Genomic DNA, 17,875 nt, shown 5'->3' on the forward strand with positions numbered 1-17,875 from the left:
TATTAGCTCATGTTAAATGATTGTTCAGAGGAATCCTAACTCTAATTTCTATTATTTGAGTCAATACATGTTTGCTTTTGGAAAAGTCAAGTAATTCTTTGAATATGTATTACTTCTAAATTCCTCTTATTCTATATTACCAGAACATAAAAATATAGTGCTGGCATAGTTTAAAAGTAGGAATAATAATTAGAATGTTTTACAATATTGAGACCATGAATGCTGAGATAGTTAAATTGCTTTGCATAACTACCTTACAAAGCATAATTTCACCTTGAATACTATCTGCATAAGATCTTTAGCAACTTTTGTGATTTGAATCATATTCATTTTAGAGTTATTGTAATAACAAAATGAGATACAATTTGCAAAGTATTTTGCAAACCTTAAAGTGCTATCTAAATGCCAGCTATTGTTCAGGGTATCCCCAAAGTCTTACTGCAGTTTTAAAGCTTTAATAGTTATTAGGTAATTGTAATAATATGTATGCAATTAAATTAGGTAAATAATCTATGCAACCTTAAGCAAACTACTCCAGTGGTGGGAAAGTGAATTAATGAACCGACTATCTGAAATGTGTTGTGTTCTTTCTTCAGGCAAATTATATTAGGCAATATTGGTAATACCAACAGTTATACAAGATGTCCCAAAAGTATTAGTGCAGTTTTAAGAATTTAAATATTGTCACATTTTTATAAAATCTAGTATTTAAAGAAAAGTTTTTTCACCTTCCTTTTGTGTTTTGGCTTCTTCCATTAGATTTAAAGCTCCTTGAGGGCAGAGATACTCTCTTTATATTTGTATCTTCAGCTCTTTGCCTAGCATATAATGAGTACATAATAAATGATTATTGTCTGAGTGCCTTAGAGTTATGATGATATTATAAGCTCCTTGAAGACAGAATTTATGTTTCATAATTCCCTATATTCCACTCCCAACAATAATGAGCAATACTTCAAAGAGGCATGGGGCAGGGGGAGGGAAAGGATTCCCCCTACTGAGGCAGAGTCCAACCACCCTATTCCTATGGGACAATTTCAGGAGTTACTGTGGCAGAAGTAGTCCCTCATGGCCAACTTTCTTGCCATGAGCACCTATGGCAATTTAAGGTTTGCAAGGTACTTGACAAAGTATGTCTCATTTTGTCATTGCAATAACTCTTAGGGAGTTAGAGTAATTATCTTTTACAGATGAAGCACCTGAGGACCAGGTTGAGTAACAACTCCTGATTATTTTTCTAGTAAGCATAAGTGGCAGAATTTTAATCTCTGTTACTCTTGATACCAAGGCCAAGGTTCTTTCCACTACATAACCATTTTATTATCAAATCAAAACCCCAATTGGATTATAATAGACTATAGTGGATTCTTCTTTTCTTAGAACCTCAACAGACTAAAGAGAAGCGTTAGCCTTATCCCTCAAGACCAGCATTACAAGAGAGTCTAAACCATACTCTTTTTTATTATTATTATTTGGAGCAATCTAAATTATTTTGGGAGCCTTGGATATAATGGCAAAATTTGCATTTTGCATTTAAGGCTTCTTGATTTAATGTTGGTAAATTTCTTTTTGATTCTTAGTTAAAAATTTAAGAACTACTACATCAAATGAATGGGAGGCAGGGGAAGGCAGAGAAGGTACTGCTGGGAGGGCATAATGGAGAAGTCAATCAGAGAAGTCCCAAAGTAGAGCAGCCAGGTGATGTATGAGATATCTTAACTGGGCTAAGACACAAGAAAACCACTTCCACAAGACAGTACGGTAACTGGTAAGGACAGCAGACACTCAACAAATATCATTTGTATTCCTTTAGCACTTTCTGTAATTTAGCCTTGCCTTATAGAAATATCCATTTAAAAGGTAAATTCAGATGAAAAGTCATTTCTTTCTTTATTTTATCTTGACAGGATTCCCACTGATACCTGCCTGTTTACATGCTATTGCAAGAAGTTTATACTACAATGACAAGTAAGGCAAAGTTTCTTTCAGATTTTTATTACAAATGTATGAAAATGAATCTTTAGCACTCATTTCTCTGCCTTTTTCCCCCTAGCTGCTGGATCAGTTCTGATACTCATCTCTTATACATCATCCATGGTCCAATTTGTGCGGCTTTATTGGTATGGTTTTTTTTTAGCATGTCTTATTTTTATTATCAATTTAATTGACTCAATTTTCTAGTCTTTATATCACATGCCTAGATACTTATAGTGTAATATACTAAAGAAATCTAGTTCTCCAGTTTTTTTGTAAAATTATGTTTATGCTCAATGAAATTATTCCTTAATTTAGCATTATAGCATTCAATAGGTAAACAACCTTTTAAAAAGCAGTTTCCTAACTGGACATTTATATGTGGGAAGAAGCTTGGTTATATTTTGTACTCTTTTTTTCATTTTATAAAGCACCTCGAGTTCCTACAGTTCATGCGTAATTAATATTTTATCTAGATATCACAGAAGGAAATGTAATTATAGTAATAAAAGCATTACCTGTATTGAAAGAGATATGGAGTTTCACATAATGAAAAACATTAAGTATTTAGATAGCAAAATCTGAAAAATCCCTGAAAGATTTCTTCTATAGAGATTTAATAACACTTAAGAAGGGGGTATGCATTAAAATCAATTGCAATTTTTAAAAATTAAGGGAATAACATCATTAATCCATGAGCAAAAAAGAAAAGATGTAGCATGATAACCTTCATAACTAAATAATACTATTTCATATTTTACATACTTTCTAATGTTTATAAATCCCTTTTCTCATAACAGCTCTACAAGTTAGAAAGTATAAGAATTACTATCCCACGTTTACATTTGAGAAGTCACAGAGTCACAGAGAGGTTCAGTGACTTGCATAGGGTCACACATCTAGTCAATATTGGAGCTAGAATTCAAATCCAAGCCGCTGACTCCAAATTCAGTTCTCACTTTCTACTATACCATGATACCATAATAATCATATAAGTGTGGGTGTATATACACACATATATACATATATACACACATGTGTATACACATATCATGTGTGTGCATACATATATTATTCACACACGTATATGTATTTCACAGGTAGGCAAAGATGGATATAAGGAATCTCAGAAGTCATCTAATCCATCCTCCTAATTTTCCAGTAGAGAAACTGAGGACCAGAGAGGTAAAATGACTTGCTCAAAGTCACAAGGTTATTGTATGTTAAGTCATTCAATTCATATTTATTAAGTACTGTTATGTGCAAAGTAGACACTGAGCAGAATAGAGAAGAAATCTGAGGCATAGTCCTTGGCTTTTAAGAGCTTGCAAAATAGCTAGAGATGTCACACAGTTAACAATGCAATAGGTTAACAATACAAAGTAAAGTATGTGGCTAAAGACTAAAGTTAGTAGTTAAGATAATTAACATACCTACTAATGCCACTAGCTTTATTTGAGGTTCAAAGGTAACTTTCTTCCTCAGTCACAAATACATATAAACAACCTTGTTCCAGGGCTTGTGCAGCTTAGATAACAAATGCACATAGAACGGCTCCATCAGGTGTGGGAATTTGGACATGTTACTTAACTCTTCCATGCCTCAGTTTCCTCAACTATAAAAAGGAGATAATAATAGCACCAACTTCACAGGGTTGTTGTGAGGATCAAATGTGGCAGTGTGTGTGTGTATGTGTGTGTGTGTTTGTGTGTGTGTATGTGTATGTGTATAAAGGACTTTGCAAACCATAAAGCAGTATATAAACTTTTATGATGATGATGATGCTTACAGAAAAAGACTAATTCTTATTTATCTTTACCAAGGCAATGAAAACATTCCTCCATAGCTTGAAGGAAATAATCTTTTGTTAATGTACCTAAAGGCTACTCAGTTTATTAGCTTATAAGTCTGTTTTTCCTATGCATCCAACTTTCCTAGGCATGGCTTCTTGACTATTTCCCTAAGATAATTGCTCTATGTAAATGAAATTTACTTGCAAATATTTATCCATGATGTACCTGACATTAAAGTGGGGAGATTTTCTGAGAAGTGAAAGCAAAAAAGTATACTTTGCTTTGTTTACTGAAAAAGGCATATATACGATAAAGATGAAAGACAATTTTTTTTTGTAATTGTGTGAGTGAAGATTTCATTGTTCAGGCAGTTAGCCTGCCAATTCAGATTTTTCACACCCCACTAAACATGGCCTGATTTTTCATACCAAAGGAATGCAAAATTATACTAATAGGGGAAAAATGGAGCTGAAAACATTTTGAAGGACAAGGTGATTTTAAGGAATTATTTTTGTGGGGGAGAATATTGTCACTTAATTTTGTAGAGTTTCAAGCTCCAAAGTCTATGAAGCAGAGCAAATATAAATTTTGAATAATGAAAAAATATGACAAGGTAATGCAATTATATACAAGTACTTTTCTGAGATTGCTTTCTTCAAGGGAAGGAAATAATTTAGGAATATAAAGGGGAAATATGGCAGCACGGTAATGTGGAGTTCCACGGAGAGTGGAACTAGGATGGAGGAAAATCTTGATTCAAATTAGGCCTCTGACACATACTGACAATGTAATGCCAAGTAAGTCATTCAGTCTCTCAGTATCCCAGGCAACTGGGATATGTAAGACTCTATGTTTCAGAATGGTTGCAGATCTGTATTAGTGGAGGGAAACTCACATGAAAGCTTCTAACACTAGTAAAACCATAGTTTCCTTCAAGTGTAGTTGTGTGTCAGGGTGAAGGAAGGTGTTCTTTTAAGTGAAAAAAAAAAGTTCCATCCTACATCCTTATTATAAGGTTCTATGGAGAGGTCAAAAATGTATTTTGGTTAGATGGCACTGATTTTCACTGTGGTAGAAACTTATGTGGGAGCTTCCTTTTTCCTATTCAAAATATTGAGAAGTTTAAAATGTTATATGAATAATTCATGTTTCAAATGCCATGTTGCTTTCTACCTTTTGCATGAGAAATTCACCAATCTTACAATGTAACAAATATCACTGCAAATGTTATTTACTTTCCATCTGTTCCTGCTGTTCTGTCAACTTTCATCTTCCACTAGTTTTGTGCTCAAATGTATGTTTATTTCAATGCATTTTTTGATAATTACATTTCTACTTCTAGTTTCTTCACTTTTTAAAATAGAAGTTCTTTTATAGGGCAATAGAGTAAATTTACTTGACATCTTTAAATTGATGCTACATAGAGATTGTCAGGGGAACTACTGTCAAATTTAATCTAGCACATTGATGTATAAGTTAGAAGGAAATGCTAATTCTATTATCAAGATTAGTTTACTTAATAAACTTGTCTGTTACCCTTCTCTATAATCCTATATTCTTTTAAAAAATCTTAACTGCAACCCAATAAGATTTTTCCCCCTTCACAGACTAGCAACAGAAATTACCATATTTCTACCATTGTTTTAATAAAGGACATTAGCTAAGACACTTACATAAAATACTCCAAGCTTATTGTTCTATATTTGTTTATTTTCAAATTGATATGTGAGATCAATCACTTTGTCTTCTATCCTTTATTGGTGGGTAATATTTTCCTTTGAGTTAAAAAACAAAATCAGCTACAGTATACGCTTAGAAAAGGTAATAAATTGAAAATGGTGAGATAGCAGTTGATATAATAATATATTCAATTCTTAACAGTTCTCTTTTTACTTTTGTCTTTAGTAGTAATATGCCTTTATTTATAAGCATATGACTTTTCATGATGAAATTTCTACGGAGACCTAGTGTTTGTTTATGCTATCTTAAGTTCCATGGGGGTAGAGACTATTTTTTATGCCTCATCTCTTTTCACAGTGTCTTTTTGAATCTAGTAAATTTCAACAATAAGAAGTTTCAACCTCTCAGTTTCAGCGTTTGTCAAATTAGGCATTTGGACTGAATGACCTGAATGATCCTATGAATTCATGCTTGTATAGATTTTTTAAATTTCTGAGGTGGTTTTCTTCATAGCAACCCACTGATATCATCAACACAAATAGTAGTATCCCATTTTACAGATGAGGATATTGATCAAGATATTGATCAGCCAATGGTCACATAGACAGTGAGTTTATGAGGCAGAATTTAAGCCCAGACTACCTGATGCCAAATTTAACCCTCTGTGCACTCTCATACTGTATCTCATATTGTTTTTCCCCATGTTACGTAAAATATTACCATGGTTGTTTTCCAAATCACTGCATGGATTTGCATATGCTCATGTGTTTATATATTGTGTTTTTGGATGCAAACAATTGATTGGGCCTTTAATACTGGTTTTGGGAATAATTGATTAGGGATTTATGGAAGATGTTGGAAATAATCAAGAGGGGATTGGATTGGGAGCAAGAATAGAGAAAAGTAAATGGATACAGTAAGTGAGAACCAGAATCTTTTAGTAGGGGAGATGTGGGGCAAATCACATAATGCTATGAGAAATTGCCTTAATAGCTGCTCATTAGCACTGTTGACTAAACTTTGTTCAGTATGTATGAGATGTATTTCTTGTTAAAAGGACTTTTTAAATGCCCAGTGAAGTTAGACTTTCATGGTTTGACCTGAACATGCCCCAAGGTTTTGGGTTTCAAATGACTGCAGGATCTACAAGCAGATGATAGAAAAGAATCTTAAAATAAACCATGGAAAATATGAAATTTAAAAGAAAATCTTCAGATTCTACCAGAATTTTAGGTTCCTTTAAAAACATTCATCCTTTTTCATTAATGGATTTTTAGTTTATATATTCATGTCATGGCATGGAACCCTTGGACCTAATACATTCTCATTTATTGGTGTAATAAAGTATGCATAATTTATTAGATCCATGGTCCTCCACATGTAAAATCAGTTTAGTGTGAGCTAAGAAGTGATACACCTATGATGCTCTAGGTAACATACCAAAATTTCATTTTTCCCCTTCTAGGTGAACCTCTTCTTCCTCCTGAACATTGTGCGTGTCCTCATCACCAAATTAAAAGTCACTCACCAAGCGGAGTCAAATCTGTACATGAAAGCAGTAAGAGCAACCCTCATTCTTGTACCACTGCTTGGAATTGAATTTGTACTAATTCCTTGGAGACCAGGAGGACTAATTGCTGAAGAAATATATGACTATATTATGCACATCCTCATGCATTACCAGGTACAAGACCATTGGGGGATTTGTTAGCATCTCCTTTATACAACAATTCAGTATACCATGCAGTCTTCATTCATTTTCCAGTATTTTGCCTTCTATGAAAATGAATTTTTGAGCATGTCCTCTTTTTCCCAATTGTCTTCTTTTTCTCAGCAGTATTGTTGCTATCATTTTGCCCTTTTTTGTTATGGAATACCATTTCTGCAAAATAGAGGAGAGGTCAAACTCACCTTCCCACATTGTATCCTTGGTTTAGGAGTTCAATGGAAAGATTCCTTATTCATTAGAAACTCTGACGAAATTCTTTGCCACTTAGAAGTCATGTAGAACAGAACTGTGTTGGGAAGGGGGCAAGTATGAGGATACCACCTCATTTTCATGGGAATACCTGTGGGCTATCTAGACTCCCACAGCCCAAACCACACAGAGACCTATTCAGAACCTTCAACTGGGACTTTCATATATATATATATATATATACACACACACACATACATATATATACATATATATATACACATATATATGTATATATATGTATATATATGTATATATATGTATATATGTATATATATACATATATATACATATATATACATATATATACATATATATACATATATATACATATATATACATATATATGTGTATATATATGTATATATATGTATATATATGTATATATGTATATATATGTATATATATGTATATATATGTATATATATATATATATATATCTGATTTCCATAATCTAGTGACATTAAAGGGGAATAAAACAATAGGAGGCATTCCCTCTCCTATATGACTTACCTTAATCTACTCACTACCTAAGTTTAAGAAGAGGCTCATTGGTATATGTAAAAATAATACTGTTTGGGGATTAGAGACTTTTCTATAGCTTTCACATTATTTATTTAATTTTGGAAGAAAGAGTAGCAAAGACAGACAGAGCTTTATCTAACTTATATCACCAGAAGTGGACAGAATTACCTTGGGAAATCTGCTTTTAAAGCATTTAAAATATTGCCTCACTTTTTGCATGACTGACCAGGTAGTTAGTCCTCCAGTGTCTCATCATGACCTGAGTTGACCTTGGGTTCTCATAGAACACACCAGGAAAACACAAGCTCTAGCAGGTTTCTCCTGGCTAGAAAGGGATCATGTGCTGTCTCAGGGACTTCTGTCATCAGAAGGCCACCATCGCCAACTTTACAAAGACCTATTCCCAGAAGGTTGGCCATGAGATTTTGAATTATTTTGACCACAGCAACTTTTGAAGACAATTTATTAAGAAATGAGAGGCTGCAAGATAGAACATATAAGATAACATGTAAAGTGCTTTCTAAACTTTAAAGTATTATATAAATTATAGCCATAATTATTACTTACACCAATGAAATCATGAAATTATAGATCTTCTGATGTATTAAATATATACTGTATAGTGAGTCTTATTATATTTTTAGAACTATAAGCTATTATATATATACAATTACATGTTAAAACATTTTTTTACATTTATGTTTTTTAAAGTTTTGAGTTCCAAATTCTATCCTTCCCCTTTTCTTCCCCTTCCCCCTCTCTGAGATGATAAGCAATCAGATATACATTATACATGTGCAATTATGTAAAACATTTCCATATTAAGGGACAGCTGGGTGGCACAGTGAATAGAGCTCTGGCCTTGGAGTCAGGAGGACCTGAGTTCAAATCCAGCCTCAGACACTTAACACTTACCAGCTCTGTGGCATTGCGCAAGTCACTTAACCCTGATTGTCTCATCAAAAAAAAAAAAACATTTCCATGTTAGTCATTTTGTACAAGAAGACTCAAAAGAAAAAGAATGAAAGAAAGAAAGTGAAAAATAGTATGCTTCAGGCTGTATTCAGACAATATCATTTCTTTCTCTGGAGGTGTATAGTATGCTTCATCATTAGTCCTTTGGAATTGTCTTGGATCATTGTATTGCTGCGAATAGCTAAGTCATTCACAATTCTTCATCATACAATATTGCTGTTACTGTGTATAATGTTCTCCTGGTTCTGTTCACTTCACTTTGCATCAGTTCATGTAGGTCTTTCCAGTTTTTTTTCTGGTATCATCCTGATTGTCATTTCATAAAGGACAATAATATTGCATTACAATCATACATATCACAGCTTGTTTAGCCATTCCCCAATTGATGGGCATCCCTTCAATTTCCAATTCTTAGCCACTACAAAAAGAGCTGCTATAAATATTTTTGCACAACCTGTTATATTTCTAATTCACGTAGATTAGGACTTCATATATATCATACACTAAAAAATTCCCATTTGTATATTTTAATGTATTATATATTTTGTTCCATAATTCTTTGATTTTATTGTTAGTGAAATTAAGTGAACTATTTTTTTTTATTTTACAGGGTCTTTTGGTCTCCACAATTTTCTGCTTTTTTAATGGTGAGGTACAGTATCCACAATTTCTAGTATTCACTCATTTTTTTATATAAAGGAATAAAAAATTATTTTTGTTAAACAGATCTCTTTAAAACTTGAGGATCAGGGGCAGCTAGACAGTTCAGTACATAGAGCATTGGCCCTGGAATCAGGAGGACCTGAGTTCAAATCAGGCCTCAGACCAGACACTTGCTACTTACTAGCTGTGTAACCCTGGGCAAGTCCTTAACCCTAATTGCCTCAAAACAAAAGAAAATCTTGAGGTCCACAGACTCCCAAGGGTCCCCTCTAGATATCACATATTCCATGAACTTGGACAAATATGTGTGTGTGTGTGTGTGTGTGTGTGTGTGTGTGTGTGTGTGTGTGTATCTTTATTTTCACCAACTTTTGGTCCACCAGACAAAAAAAAAGGATTAAGAACTTATGCTCTAAAAAATTAATTGGACAATACAAATATAAATTCTGAAACAGTAAACATTTCAATTAAATGAGAAATTATTACCATTTATTTTGAACAACTTTCCTGTCAGTCAGAAATTTTAGAGGAAGCATCATGTTGCTTTAAAGAAATGAAGAAAAAAAAGTGTTCTTACAAAAAAAAAAGTGAAGGACCTTATACTGGGATAGCCAAGAGTTCTAGAAGCACATAAATGGCTTATTTGCTTGCCTTCCCTTGAAAACAAACCACTTGAGTCATACTGCAAGACAGACTGCCTTCTCCTAGACATGAGAGAGAAGAGGGCAGGAACTAGGTATTGCTCTCATTCTAGTCTAAAAGGAAGACACAGAGAAAGTTGTGTATGCTACTTACATAGTTGCAACTATCCTTATACTTCTCTACTTAAAGCAAGAGTGGAGTTGCTAACAACATGGATATTGATGGCCCAGAGAGGCACAGGCAACTTCCAACTTTTGAGACCCCTAGCCATACATAAAAAAAAAAGTCAGCAAATATTTATTATGTGCTTATATGTATATCATATATGTATGTCTGTAAAATAGATAATAAATAATTGTGTAAAAAGAGGCTGTTAGCTGAGGGTGAGGAAAGACACCACATAGAATCTGCTACAAGCAAGGCTGCAAAGACAAGAGGCAAAGGAGAGGAGGGAGTAGGTGCCAAATATAGGACAAGCCAGTGTAAAGGTACAGAACTGGGATATGGAATGTTGTGAAGAACAGCAAGAAGATCAGTTTGGCTGGACGGTAGATTGTGTGGAGAGAAATCATGTAAAATAAACCTGGAAAGATAAATTGTGGCTAGATTGTGAAAGGCTATGTGTTCCAAATAAGAGAGTCTATATTTCATCTTAGACTTAATAGGGAACAGCTGGAGTTTATTGAGTAGTAAAAAGACAACATACACTTTACACACACACACCACACACACACACACACACACCCCTCATATACACACATAAAACACATATATACATACAATACAACCCACATATACACGTAGGTGGGCATATGTGACATATGTACACATATGAGGCTGGTATATGTATATACATATGAAAATTATGCTGTATGTGTTTTATATATATATGTGTGTATATATGAAGGTTATATACTTACATGTCAGGGTTGTGATTTACATGCATGTGTTTATTATGTATGTATTTTCTTTTGAAGGCTAAAAGAGAGCAAAAGGGACATAAGAGCTGTCAAACTTAATACTCTCCTGATGCATCACATCAGATCACTTGGCTCTATGCTGCTTCTTATAAGCAGAGGCAACAGAGTAGTCAAAAGCCATTAGTCTGAGTAGTAAAGGAGAAGGGAAGACACAGAATATGATTGGGAATAACAGGAGTTGTCTTCATTTTTTAACAAAGTTGAAATCATGTTTATTACATATTCATAGGAGCTGCTGAAAGCAAGGGTAACAAGGGCACTAGATTGTCAGAGATCATGACTCAAGATAATCAGACAGATTAGAAAACTCATATATAAACATGTAAAAATACACAAAACCAAGAAATAAAAAAACCCCACAACAATACTACCAGAATGCAAACATGTATTTTTTTGTGTTTTTATACAATGAAATATTGGAGATAAAGTTGTGCGACCATTACCTTTTAGTCTAGGTAGTATTTTCATTTTGTTCAAAACACAATCACACAATTGCTGGTAAGATAAAATGTTTGTAGACTATATATGTGACACCACCAATCATTATATTTACCCACACATTAGAAAATATTTTTGAATGTTGATAACTACAAATCCCAAATTGCTTCATTTTATGTCTAATACCAAGGACTGTATTAAAGATAAATATATTAAAACAACCTCCCCCAAATCCTGTAAGGCTTTACCTATATGCAGAAAAAAAAAGAAAATAAAAATTCTATGATGTTCCAGCTTGTCCTAAATAAATTTGGCCATTGGAAATTCCAATACCATGTGAATCCTTGAGCTAAGCTACTGGCACAACCTTCAATTCTTCACATCTCACAAATCTGTCCCCTTAATCTCCACAGATAAAAATGCACATTTGTGAATGAGTCATTCCTAATCTTGATGACCTTTTTGCTTCTTAGCTTTCTCCTGTAACATGAAGGCATAACTGCCAAATTCATTTTCTGCTGTTGTGGTCATGTCATTCCTCTGCATAAAAAAGCCCTTGCTTGGTCCCTTTTGCTTTTCATCTTACAGTCTGCTATCTAGCCTTTAGCTCAATAGCTCTTTGCCTTTTATAAACTTCCCTCTTCCTATCTGTCTGTCTGTCTGTCTATCTATCTGTCTTATAGATAAGCTCTTCTCCATCTCTCTTTCTTCCTTTCTCTCCTTCTCCCTCCCCCTTCTCTCTCTCCCATACCTATAATTTCATTCTGCTGAGTAAATTCCATGTACCGCTGTATCAAAGTAAGTCAGCAGCTTAGATTTTTACAGAATTAGCAGGGGGCACTGAAATGTTAAATTACTTGCCAAAAGTAATTAAAATCAAATAGGAACTACATTTTAATCTGGTTCAGGATGTACTCACATTTAATAACATCTCTGCTCTAAATATTTCCAATTTAGATTGATTTTTCTTCTTGAGGCCAACTCTTTATAATATCTATCTGATATATTTCTGAAAAATCAATCAACAAGCAAGTATTAAACATCTGCTATATGCTATTTAATGTTAAGGCAATAGGAATACAGTAACAAAAATGAAACAGTCCTAGCCTTCAAGAATTTACATTCTGTTAAGAAAAAAAAACAGAAGGCAAACATGTAAACATATAAAGTGATTTATAAATACAATATATAATTCTGCTTACTTTGAACTAATATCAAAGTTCTCAAAAGTTGTTCCTAGCTGCTGATAAAAAACAAATACAAAGAAATGAAGATAGAAAAAAGCAGTGCAATAAAGTTGTTTTTATTCATCCCAAATATTCAGAGAAATGGCAAAAAATAATTGAATTGTTGAAATATCTGAATAATTCTTCCAATATATATTGGACTTAATATAGGATATTTTAAATGAATAAATAAAATACCTTATATGTTTAGACTAAAGCACTAAGAGACACTGTATTTGGTCTTTGCTTACCAAATTTCCAGCTTTAGTTTTTAAATTATGTCTAATTTTAATATTTAATTTGGAGCATATTTTCTGGCAATATATACAAGAACACATTTCAAAACAAAGAAGAACAATATTCTCATGGTAAGAGAATTTACCTCAGAGTCAAGAGGATATGGCTCTAAGTCCCACCCCTACTACACACTGGTTGTAAAGCCCAAAACAAATCATTCATCTTCTTGGTACAGACAGGAAATTCTCAGACTAAATTCTGTAGACAAGTTCCTGATATTCATTTGTAAGCATTTCCTCAGTTGGAATTCCCTACACCTCTGAAATCAGAGTTCTGGCTCCCATGATATTATAGTGAATATTGCAAAAATATTGAATCAATATGTGAATCGTTCTTTAGATGTCATGCCTGTCACAGCAATTTTAAAGGGAAATAAATTATTTTATTCTGAAATAATAATAGTCTCCCAGCACTTATTTTTACCATTTGGCTCCATAGTAATCAGCATAAAAGTATGAAGCTATTAAGTTTTGTAATAAAACTTTCAGAGCGATGATAATCATACATTTAACCACCTTTTTTTTTTCTAATAAGGCATCAACCATTTGAATATTTAAAATCATCTTTATAATTTTTTTCACATAGGTGCTTGGCAACCCATAGTGCTATGTCTAAAGTAGATGCCAACATATACTTGTTCACATGTTGAAAGATAAAAGTTAAAAGGACTGTCTAAATAGTTATACATATTTTCAGTGCAAGTCTACCAGCAACATCATGTGTAACAAACAAAAAGAAACATTGCCATTTGAATACTCTTATGATGATTTCACCAGCTCCTATAGTTCTAATTATCGTCTCTTTCAGAGGACTCCCAGATCTACATATTCAACCTAGTTATCTCTCCTAATTTCCAGTTTCTTATCACTTTGTGGGTCTATCTTTTGAGAATTTCTAACTGAATGTTTCCATAGACATCTCAATTTTGATGTGTCCAAAAGAGGGGGTCATCATCTTTTCCTCAACCTACCCTTCTTCTGAACTTCCTTATTACTGTTGCGGGCAACAACCATTCTGCCAGTCATCCATGTTCACAATTTCAGATTCATCCCCTAATTTTTACTTTTGCTCACTGTCCCTCCCCCCATTTCTAATCACTTGCCAAGTCTTTTCAGTTCTTATCCTCCAAAACATCCTTATCATCTTTTCCTTTCTCTCTACTCTCACAGATACCACTTTATCTCTGGCCTCACCATCTGTACTATTACAATAGCCACCTAAATTATCTTCCTTCCTCACATCTCTCCACTCTCAGAACCATCTTCCATACAGCTGCCAAAGAGATGTTCCTAGAAGTCTGGCATGGCCCTGCTCAGAAAGCTTAAGTGAATCCATACTGCTTTTAGGATAAAATATGAGTCTCTCTGTTTGGAACTTAATGCCCCTTATAATTTGGCACCACGAGCCTTTCTGATGTTATTACCCATTACTTTCTCTAGCCTAGCCAAACTGGCCTGCTTGTTCTTCCTCTCACAAAACATTTCAAATCCTATCTTTGTAAAGACATCCCTTGAATGTCTTCCACGCTCGGGATACACTCCCATCTCACTTCTATCTCTTAGAATACACCTGGGTTCTTTAAAAAAAATCCCTCAGGTCAAGTTCCAGTTACTACATGAAGGTTTTCTTAACTTTCTAAGTACAAGTGTTCCACCAAAAGAAGTTAACCTTCTTATTTTTAAAATTAATTATAAACTGTATTCTCCCACAAGGTAACAGACATTTATTAAGTACATAGAATACAGCAGGTATTCTACTAAGCTCTTTAACAAACATACACGTCATTCTTCCCCTGATTAAATGTGAGCTCCTTTAGGCCACAAATTGTTTTGGTTTTGTCTTTGTATCTCCAGTGCCTAGCGGATAATAAGCATTTATCATATGTTTTTGCATTGATTTTACAAAAATTAGATTATATTCTGAATGCAATGCACTTCAACACATAATGCTCAATGTGTTTCCTTTAAAAAAAAGAATATCTATCAATAATATCATAATATTCTTTTATTTATTTTTCTTTCCTCCTCCTTTGTCTGAATGTTTAGGTTCAAGCAGTTTTGAGAAGACACTGGAATCAATATAGAATCCAATTTGGGAGCAGCTTTTCCAATTCAGATGCCCTTCGCACAGCTTCTTATACCGTGTCTTCCATCAGTGATGTTCATGGCTACACTAATGAGCTTGGTAGTGAACAGTTAAATGGAAAAAGCTTCCATGACATGGAAAATGTGGTTCTGAAAACAGAAAATTTCTATGCTTGATTACAGAGGAATTACAAACTTTATTAACAATTTTACACCCTTATTACTGAAGGAATTGTATTCATGACTCTATGGCCAGAAGATTTCTAGCTAACATGGACTTGTTTCTCTTGAGTGCCACAAAAACAGCCCATAAGCACATTAGCATATGTTGGTAAGAGTACATACATGCACATTAAGCTTGATTCTACTCTTCAGGTCTGGGAGACTGTTCACCACGTATATATCCTCCCTGTCATGGAGGGCAGAAGAGCATCTCTGGTGCATCAGTTTGATGCATCAGCGAATAGTCTGATCCCTTCCTACAACTGCACAGTGGTCAGAAGAGGAGCTAGTACTTATCCTGCCAATTATTCCCACCCCTAAAAAAATCAACAGAGCAGAACTGCTATGCTCACTTGCTGACTCACCTTAGCCCCACTCTGGACCATGTCCCCTTGAGATGGCATGCTATGCACAGGACTCGCAATGTGCACAGGACGGGGCTGCAGGGCATTTACTGCAGCAAGCAGAATATGCGACTTGATTGTAGACCCTTTTTCCTCTCTCACAACTTAGGTGGAGTGAGTCACATCAGTAGAAAGTATATGTAAATAGAAACTTTTCCTCTTGAGTTTCTACTATGTAGACAGTCATCAGTGCATTCTGTATGATGAAATTTGATGAAGGATTTCTTAATTCTGTGGAGCCTGTATAAAGCCCTCGTTGTGAAAGTGATATCATATTTTCAAGAACCTAACTTGTAAATAATTTTAATGCGTTTTTTTTGTCCATGAATTTAGATAGCTTGATGGTATATGCAGGTTAATTTTTAATGCAAGAAGTGCCATGGTTGGTTATGCTAAAAATTAGAGTCTGGAGTACCTATACTAGGCCACCCCATTTAGGAATATCTTAGAAACACAACTAGATACCAGCATCAGAATTTTGATGACAAGGAAAAGAAAAAATTGTAGTGCAAAATTAAAATATTCTTCACAAAGCAAAACTCTAATCAAGTGGAAAACCTTAGAATGAGGTTGCCATATTTGGGGGGCATTTTCTTTTACAAGTCATGCCTAGGTAATGAGTGTTCTATATATGTTGAGTCTATTTTGATTACAAATTGATATCAATTCTGAAAAGTGAGGTGGAAATGAACAATTTTAGGTTTGTTAAATACTATCTTGCTAAGATATTTTATACATTTATGAATTTCACCTTCAGAGACCACATCATTCTAGTGAAGTTGGCTATACTGAAAAAATAATACAAAGTTTTAGAAAGTATTCCACCTAAAGAAATGCATTAATACAATTTGTGTATCTTTTAAAATGCTTTGTTTTCTGAACAAAAAGAATATTTTGAATAGAATATAATTTGTGTTAAAGTACAACAAATCAAAAAAATGTATATATTATTAGGGAACTAGAGTTCACAGAAAACCTATTAGGGTATTAAGATGAAATGAACCCAAAATTGATACACCTCCTATGTAACAGAACATTGGTTTCACTAAAGCAAACTTCCAGTTCAACTTCAGAGTCATCAAAATAAATCTGCTTCAGAACACTTTACTGGTAAACGGATATTTGAACAAGAATGATTTTGTGTGATTGAGAAGTATACAAAGCTGTTAAAATGTAATAACATATGACTAATTATTTGGCTATTATGGTGCTTACCGGTATTCATTTTTTCTTAGTCTTCAGTAGTTTCTGAATTCAGAAGGGTTTTTGTTATAACTATTATTGTTGTTGTTTTTAAATGCTCTAGGAAAGTTTTCTGGTCAGTGAAAATGAAACAAGTTAGATAAATGGACTGGCTAGTAAATACATGAATTATAAATTATCCGTATGTTGTGACTATGCTAATACCAAGTTGCATGGAATTGACAGTAGATATCAGATAAATAAAGATAGGCTGTTCTGACCTTCCAAATGGTTAAAGCACATTAAAATGGTTTTCTGTTTTTGTTTAATTCATTTGTGTTTGAAGCCTTTTTCTACAGAAGCAGATTCAAATTCTGGAACTGCCATGCTCATTTGTAAATAAATAAATAAATAAATGAATGAATACATAAATAAATAAATAAATAAATAAATAAATATGTATATTAATGTCAGATCTATTTATGTGCATTACTTAGCTATACTGCCTCAACAGAACTTTAAATGACTACAGAAAATGTTCTATTTTCAAAGAGTGTTCTATTCTAAATACAGCATTATGAGAGCAGCCTATTAATTATTGATCTTTTATCAGTATGCTTAGATCAGAACCTCATGCTGATTCACTATATGGCCAGTTTTTTTTCCTTCATAAACATTTTTGCATCATTTTCATGTGTAATCAAGCCAATGAAGTTAGCTATTTCTTGTGCACTTATCTTCTTAAATGTTATGTTTCTAAATGTTAGATTTCTGTTTTGGCATTTAAGAACTTCTTCATATCTTATTCAATT

At 33.6% G+C, this 17,875-nt stretch overlaps 1 protein-coding gene across 3 annotated transcripts in view; it reads left to right on the forward strand.

The window, feature by feature from the left end:
- CALCRL (calcitonin receptor like receptor) overlaps positions 1-17,519 on the forward strand; it is a 122,615-nt gene extending 105,096 nt beyond the window's left edge. For all 3 annotated transcript variants that reach the window (XM_020977550.2, XM_020977549.2, XM_078146942.1), the window contains exons 11-15: positions 1,908-1,968; positions 2,054-2,120; positions 6,913-7,131; positions 9,536-9,577; positions 15,217-17,519. In XM_020977550.2, the coding sequence (XP_020833209.1) occupies positions 1,908-1,968; positions 2,054-2,120; positions 6,913-7,131; positions 9,536-9,577; positions 15,217-15,432 (605 nt within the window). In that variant the 3' untranslated portion in view covers positions 15,433-17,519. The remainder of the gene's footprint in view (positions 1-1,907; positions 1,969-2,053; positions 2,121-6,912; positions 7,132-9,535; positions 9,578-15,216) is intronic.
- Positions 17,520-17,875: the final 356 nt, after the last annotated feature.

Source organism: Phascolarctos cinereus, unplaced genomic scaffold (genome assembly GCF_003287225.1).
Source record: "Phascolarctos cinereus isolate Bilbo 61053 unplaced genomic scaffold, phaCin_HiC Scaffold_726;HRSCAF=1367, whole genome shotgun sequence".
Taxonomy (NCBI): domain Eukaryota; kingdom Metazoa; phylum Chordata; class Mammalia; order Diprotodontia; family Phascolarctidae; genus Phascolarctos; species Phascolarctos cinereus.